The sequence below is a fragment of the Chelon labrosus genome (assembly GCF_963514085.1).
Source record: "Chelon labrosus genome assembly, chromosome: 14".
Classification (NCBI taxonomy): domain Eukaryota; kingdom Metazoa; phylum Chordata; class Actinopteri; order Mugiliformes; family Mugilidae; genus Chelon; species Chelon labrosus.
The window spans coordinates 23,733,791-23,741,891 of NC_140347.1; the positions used below are offsets into that span (position 1 = coordinate 23,733,791).

Sequence of the window (8,101 nt, forward strand, 5' to 3'; positions counted from 1 at the left end):
TTTTACTTTTACATACAGTTGAGCAGCATGGAGTGGAAAAGTTATTGTTTAAGGGGACGCAGGTTCTGTAAAAATCGGGGGAGAACACACTAACAGCGACCAGGCGAAAGAGAGGACGGGAAACAATTAATGTCGGTGCACTACACAGTTATTTATTACAAGGAATTATATTTCTGACATTAAAAGGCCACAGAGCATTAAAAGGTTTTAAAATGTGAGCTACACACGTTAAAATAGTCAATTTGTAATAGGAGAGTAAAATAATCTATTGTGACAGCCAGACCAGGTACCATGGCGGTTCAGAGGTGGTGGCGGAGATCTGCCGCAGCACCAGGTGCTGATGGCGCCTTGGCTGCTACTTGCAGTGAGCGTCCCGGAAGTCACCTCAAAATAAAAACACAAGGCCAATACGGGTGTCCACATAACACACAAGTTACAGTTCCACCACACAAATACACACCAGAGCGCCCAAAGGGAGATACTTACGTTCGAAGCAGTTCAAGTGCTTCAGCGGGTATACGAATCACCTGATGGGTTCGGTTTGTCATGTGTATCACTTGGCGGGATCGAGTGTGTTCAGGGATATCCCGGATATCCTATCCCTAATTAGTGGTGTTAATTTGAATGTTTCTTTGCAGAGAAGGTTGGTTTGTTGCTGTTGTTGGTGTTAGTTCCTTTGAGAGTTAGTAGTGTTGTATCAGATTTTGTTGAGAATCACTGTAGATAGATAGTAAGATACTGAGAGAAATAGATAAATTAGTTACATAGTTAAATGGCCTTGCTTTTCTACCTATTGGTACGCGCTTTACAGTCACAGACACATCTACCCATTCGCTCACACAAGCACACACACATTCACATACCAGTGCCATGCACTGGGAGCAACTGGGGGTTCAGTGTCTTGCTCAAGGACACTTCGCCGTGTGGCACATTCCAGGGAAGGAACTGCTCACTAGTGGGCGGATCAATCCAAATATCGATATCGATTTCCTGAAACCATACTGATGTTGGTATAGTATTTCATTCTCTTCAAGATATCTCAGCAGTCTGTTGTAAGCTAGTTTTTCGAGGATTTTAGAAATGGTTGGTAACAGAGACACGGGCCTGTAGTTGGTAAGGATGGTTGGATCCTCAGCTTTATAAATGGGGGTCATTTTGGCTGTTTTCAATTAGTGTGGCACAGTTCCACAGGAGCATGGCAGAGCGAAAGAGTAGGGCTGTTTGGTTATCTTTTCGGGCCGAAAATGAAACGTTAGCAAGTTGTACTATTTGTAAAAAGGTTGTAAGATACAGTGGTGGCGGGGCGGCACAATGGCGAGGTGGTTAGCACCTCACAGCAAGAAGGTCACCGGTTCGAATCCATGGGCCGGCTGGCCTTTCTGTGTGGAGTTTGCATGTTCTCCCTGTGTCTGCGTGGGTTCTCTCTGGGTACTCCGGCTTCCTCCCACCATCCAAAGACATGCTCATTAGGTTCATTGGTGATTCTAAATTGGCCGTAGGTGCATGTGAGTGTGAATGGTTGTCTGTCTCTGTGTTAGCTGGCGACCTGTCCAGGGTGTACAGCTGGGATAGGCTGGGATAGGCTCCAGCAGACCCCCGTGACCCTTAACAGGACTAAATGGGTATAGAAGATGACTGAATGAATGAATGATACAGTGGTAACACAACAAACTTGTATAAGCATATGGGAATTTTTTAAATCCCCCGCCCACCTAGCCCTGACAGACCCCTGAAAAGAAGAAAAAAGTGCACTTAAGGGGAGAAATGTTGTCTTATTTTTGTATTGTATTGTACTTCCTAAACACTTCCTTACATTATTTATAATATTTGTTGTGGAGTGATAATTTTGTACACTTGTGCAAAAGTGCAATGAAATTATTGTGCAATTATTTTGTTTTATAATTGTATTGTAGTTTCTGAACACTGCCTGAAAAATAATTTGTCCTCAAGTGATCATTTTGTGTTGTTTCTGAACAAAAACTTTTATTGTGAAAATAAAGTATTTTCTATTTACTTATAAACATTGCCCAAATTCTGTACTGGATTTTAATTGATTAATAATCCACAAGGCAAAAAACACTTACATGTCAATTCATTCAGATTTAGATTGATTCAGATTGATGATGTATCCCCTGTAATTAATGGGGGTAATTTTGGCTGTTTTCAATTCGTGTGGCACAGTTCCTTTAATAAATGACAAGTTGAATATATGAGTCAGTGGATTGGCAATGGGATCAGAAACTACTTTAAGTAGCTCCGCGTTGCTATTGTCAAACCCAGGTGCAGAGTTCTTCAGAGATCCTAGTACGTTATACTTCAGTGGAGGTAATGGGACTAAAATGAAATCCAGCAGTGGGCGGTGCTCTTAAGATTTTTTCTTTTTATAATCCGGCATATTTACGTCTTGCTGTCTGAATAGATGTTCATTAATGTGCACTGTCCCTATCAAATAAATAAATAAAGATAAAAATTACTTGAATTAATAGTCACGCTCTCTGAGCACGAGAAGGGCCAATGCATAGTTTTTGCACTGTAAGCAATCTTCTAAAACACAAGGAGACCAAAAATAAGGCCCATGTTCCCAGCTTTGCCCAGATCACCACATCAGAAACAGCTGGAGAACAAGATCTTCTTGGACTGGCTGAGCAGATGCAGCTGTCTTGACAACCTTCAAATTTACTATTTGCGGTACAAACTGCTGTATTTATGCCTACACCATTTGGTTTGCAGGATACTTCAGCTTTGCGACCTCTAGTTCCTTTCCCAGATTCTTCAATGTAGCACATAAACCCTAGAGAAAAAGAGGCAGGTTTTGTAAACACAGGAACATGTGTGGAATAAAATTGTACTAAATTCTTTCTCAAGTTTGGATCGCCTGTGGGAAAACATTGTTTTTAGTTTTTTTTGTTTTTTAAAAAAAAAAACTGGATGGGTTCATGATGGACACATAAATTTCCTTTCCTGGTTTGTACAATTACTAGGGATTGGAAACTCGCAAGTGACCACGTCCCTTGTGCGTAAATACCAACAAAGCACAAAACTTAAGCTAGACACCAGTACGGTGCATACAGCATACTGTATCACCAATAGTTTGCACAAGAACTGCTTTAATAGGGAAATTATGTCCTCATAGCTTATTTGCCTTTTGTTTGTTTCAGATTTACCTGCAACAGGAACCTTTTGACCTGGCTTTCATGTGGATGTTACTACCACACATCTAGACCAGACCAGAAGCAAATCCAAGTTGTTACAGCTACTAAATTTTCATTTTTTTTTTTTTGTCTTTTTTTAATTTATTTATCTATTTTTTTGTGGTCATCTCTGTATTAATACGATCTATGAAAGCTGGCTGAGATTGGTTTATGTGCCAATCTGTCGTATCTTGCGGCGACTGAGTTGGCACTGGTGTGCTTCCTGTGAAAGTGAATACATTTAAATCAGCTGCACTTTTGATTTTCTAAGACATCATAAGACCTATTGAAGATAAATCTCATAAAGCAAATAATGTTTCTATCCAACAGACAAATAATGTTTCCCTACTGCAGCTAAAGAATGCGTTGTTTTTTATCCATCCAATCCTAACATTAGTAATCTGTAATAGTATAGAATGTCTACATGTTGCCTGCCAATTGAAGTGAGTATTATCAACGTCACGGTGCATTTTAGCACAACACTGTTATCAGCTATGTCAGAGGAAGCATTAATTAGAATCAGAATACTTTATTAATCCTTCAAGGAAGCCCTTCCCACATTTATTGAGTTATTTATTTATTATTTATCTTTGTGTGTGAGGGTAAGAGGATGTAATCTGATGTTAGAATTATCCCCATACACACAGGAAGGCTGACTCTAAGCCGTACTTGATCGTCACATCATCTACAACAATAAACCTGCTTGCCATAGTTAAACTGATGACGCACAAATTTACCTAGTACTCCCATCGATCCCATAGAACCATTATGCAAAACCACCAAACAAATAGATCTGGATGATGAATCTTGCAACTGAAACATGCAAAAAAAAAAAAGGATTATTTTGTTTAGATGACGAGGTTAAGAGGATTTGTGTTTTATTTGACTTCTCAAGTTTTAACAGTGCAAATTGTATTATTGATGTGCAAGAGTAATATACTGTAACCCTGAATGACCTGGTGGTGTCCACTGCGTCCTCATTTTACCCAAAATAAAACAAGGAAGTGATGGTTTTTGGAATTCCCAAACCACTTTAAATCTGTGACGTATTATATTCTTTGACAAACTGATCCAGGTGAGCGATCACCTGCTTCACTGTTTACCCTGCAGCTGCCTTGAAACCTCTGCCTGCTTGGGCTCAAAGTAAAACCAAAAGCTTGAAAATGTGCCATCAGGCGTCTATCCAACCTTGACAGACAGAAATATTTTTAACGTTGTGCCAGATTAGCAAGTTATGTGAAGGAGGAATCCCACAAATTCCAATGGCTTCTCAAAGGATTTAATTATAACCAACATACAAAGAAAGAAATGATACATGTCTGCATTACATTATTTACAGATAATGAGGAACAGATATACTACGCATTATATATAAACATTTTGTAACTGGCAACATGCAATAGACCAAATAAACAGCAGAACAAATGAAGACATGCTAATAAAAGAATTCATAAAGATATGTCAGGATATGCCTCTACCTGCTGGAATTAAATCTGACTGAAAGGATCACCCAGGACAATTTATCATTCTGATGCCACACTGTGAGTAAACAAGATCACTCAGCTGTGTCAGACAGCCTTGCTTTGGCTAACTGATTTGAGTTGCAAAGTAAACCAAAAGAAGAGCCAGTATGCATTGTGCAGTTTTTCTTGTATTTACAATGTATTTTATCACAGCCTGTGCACAAGTACACACAGAAATGTTGTAAAGGGCAAATACAATATTATACATCCAATATAAGAGATTGTTTATGTTCAGGAAAATTTATGAAATGTTCTGCAACAGTTACTAAGTAATAGTTTATGCTGAGTCTGATGGTTGTAGCGTTCATTGGTATCCAGGGCATGTTGAGTTTGTAGTTTTGAGGAAAAGAGAAAGAGAACTCTTTGAATAAAACTGCCTTCTTGGGGTCATGTGATGTAAAGGGCATGACAAGTGCAAATGGATCTCTGTCTCCAGTGATGTTTATTTTCAGGGTCCTCACAACATATTATATCCCACATCTTGGTGGTGTGTATTACATATTGTTGCTGTGAGCAGTTTTTGGACAATATAGAAATTTTAAAGTTTATTAAGTTTTGCAAAGGTTACTTTCGTGTCATGTGTGACATTGTCATTCAGACTCTGTCCAGCCACTTTCTTGTCCAAACCCAGTCCATTCCAGCGCTGGTGCTCTACAACAAAATTAAGAGTAAACACATTATCCATCACAATATTTGAAAGGAACCAATTAGCTGGAAAAAAAAAATATTATTCAGAAAACTGTTATTACCTTCGTCCCACTGTTGTGTTGCTGCTGCTAATTCTGACCACACCTGTAAAGTTTCATCTCAGAAATAAGCACACTGCTATACAACAAGCATCAAGCATTTATTTTTAAAGGGAACTGTGAAGTTCAAAGTTGGGAACATTTTGCAATGTTTTGTGTTTCTAACTTTAAAGCTCATCGCTTCAATCAAATCAAGCTATATTTGTTCAAGGTGCCCAGCCAAACACCACAGGAAGCTTCTTTTCCTTGCATGAGGATGTTGCTATGACACTTTCTTGAACGTGTAGAGGAATGTGAAAATCTGCCACTTTGGGATCATTAACGGACGTAGACAAACCATGAAGTAGCCTTTAAAGGTGGACATTTATCCCAAGTTATCTGTTTAAATCTACGTATTAAATCACACATTAATCAGCTACACAAGATGTGGATTCTACATCAGAGTTGGCTTTTAATTATGTTGATTAAAATGTATATTGAGACAGACATACCTTTTTGTCCAGCAGTGTTCCAAACACCAATAAGAAGAAACCCTTTACAAAGAAACAAAGAGCAACGTCAGCTATAAGGGATTCAGTGATAGCAGACAAGCCAGTAAATAATGTAGGTAGTACAATATAATATACAGTTCTGCTTTATTAAATACTGAATTAGTACCTGCAGTGAATTGAACAATGCAAATGCAATATGAAATCCTTTGTTGTCTGGGTTGGCCATGGTTCCAACTCCCAGGCCCCAAGTTAATCCAAAACATGGTGTGAGTACAGCCAAACTCCTGGCAATAACCATAATCATGTGCCTCTCAGTTGCTTGGGCAGCACTCCCTCCTACATTTCTCCTCAACATTTTGTATATCACCACAAGAAGGATTATGAGGTTTATCAGCACTATTGACAGCACAGGTATCACAAACGCCAGTAGAGCCTTGGACTCGTACCAGTTGAGCCAGCAGGACCCAGTTCTTTGGATATATTCATTTCTGGGTGCAGTTACAGCTATGGTATGGGTTGCAATGATGATGGGTGCCCCATAGCCTAGAGAGAATCCAATAGCCAACATAGATGTTTTAGACAACCCCCCTTCAAAGACAGCGACCATACGGTAGAGCAACAGCAGACCTGATGCTAACATCCAGAAGAAGAGGGCTAAGTAGAAAAAATGGATGAAAAATGTAACTGCAGTGCATGCTGGGCTGTGCAGATCTTTGCTGTCTGTCTCATTTGTGTCTGAAATGAATGCTCCAATAATAAACCAAATGTCTGCAATCAGAAGAGACACTGCAATGTTAACAATGGAAACATGGCGCAAGTAAGACGTGTTGTTCTTTCTTATTTTTCTCCATATGACAGATTCAATGAGGAGACATATGAACAAGGAACCTATGGATATGCCAACTCCAATGTAGGTTATATAGTCCAAGACAGGGTCATTGAAACTGTTGGGTGACATAAGGATAGAGAAGGAGGTCAGATGGTTGCAGTTGCAGGTGACTCGTCCGCTGACACTGATTACCAATTCACAGCCCTGGTCATCCCATCCTCCAAGACCATCAAAGAAGCTAAAGTTCCAAAAAACACATTGAGGATTGTCCAGAGTGTTGTTTATGACATTAAATGTGACTGAGATGTTATTGACAGTACCACTGGATTGAACTAGTATAACCCTGCCATTGATGACGTTGAGGGATGAATTGCCTTCATCTCTTGCGGGAAGTACTTTTTCCATTGAGGAGAATGTTATAACAGTGATTGACTTATTTCCTCCATCAGACTCTGGTATGTCTATCTCAACTGAAGAATTGAAGTCAGCACTGAAAGTGTCTGTGAATGTAGTTTTGTTCAAGAGAATAAAAGGAGTATCAATGTCAAAAGTGTCATTGGTAAGGCCCCTTGTTATAGTCTCAAGAGACTGCAACAATAATGAGCTGACACTTTCAGCTGTGGGGATGTTACTTCTTGTTAATGACATGTTTCTGGTATCATTGGTGTTCAGAAAGTTCCATGACTCTCTGGCCTCGTCTGTGGTGAGAGCACCTACAGTTAACAGCACATCCTAAATTGAAAGAAAAGAAGGTATTACATCTTAAAACAATACTATTTACAACATTTAAACCTTGGCAGACTAAGTCACTTACCTCCATTAAAGTTCTGCTTATTGAGATATTTAATGATGATGACGTGTTGGCTACATTTCTGAGTATTTCAACAATGGACCTGATGGTCGCAGGAGATTCAGTCACTTTCTGAGTGGAAGTGACAGTGATGTTGCTGAGCTCATCCAAGAATTCTGGCAGTGAATTATTATTTAAAGACTGTGAAAGTAGGAAATTAAGATATATGGGTTATCTCAAGGATCCAATTTAAGTTGGAAAACCAAAACCTTCAATCAAAATGTCTAGCTAGGCAATGTCATGTTTAGCTAGACATTTTGAATCAAGACCTCCATTATTGGGTTAAACAATTATGTAAATATGTAATCGACTGATATTCTGCATATTCTGTCTTGTCACTGAACATTTTGTTTTATTGTTACCAAAGCAAACCAACATTTTTAATAATACAAAGGGAAAAACTATGGCTGAAGGAAGGCAGCCGCTAATGCCATCATCTGGTGATAGAAACAGGTGGAGAACACGATTACC

General features: G+C 39.1%; 1 protein-coding gene across 1 annotated transcript; it reads right to left on the minus strand.

The window, feature by feature from the left end:
- Positions 1 to 4,989: 4,989 nt before the first annotated feature.
- Positions 4,990 to 7,630, minus strand: LOC311499627 (adhesion G-protein coupled receptor F1-like). Its single transcript, XM_084560695.1, has 4 exons — positions 6,118 to 7,630; positions 5,952 to 5,993; positions 5,464 to 5,506; positions 4,990 to 5,365 (listed from the first exon to the last, which is right to left on the minus strand). The coding sequence occupies exons 1-4, from the start codon at positions 7,426 to 7,428 to the stop codon at positions 5,253 to 5,255; spliced, it is 1,509 nt and encodes a 502-aa protein (XP_084416821.1). The 5' UTR covers positions 7,429 to 7,630; the 3' UTR covers positions 4,990 to 5,252.
- Positions 7,631 to 8,101: the final 471 nt, after the last annotated feature.

Bases quoted from the DNA above. Each gene is read 5' to 3' on its own strand.
- LOC311499627 (XM_084560695.1), bottom strand. From the start codon at position 7,428: ATGTCATTAACAAGAAGTAACATCCCCACAGCTGAAAGTGTCAGCTCA. The intron at 5,994-6,117 runs GTACTAATTCAG...TTCTTTGTAAAG, and splicing joins CATTGTTCAATTCACTGCAG to GGTTTCTTCTTATTGGTGTT. The intron at 5,507-5,951 runs GTATGTCTGTCT...GAAACTTTACAG, and splicing joins GAACACTGCTGGACAAAAAG to GTGTGGTCAGAATTAGCAGC.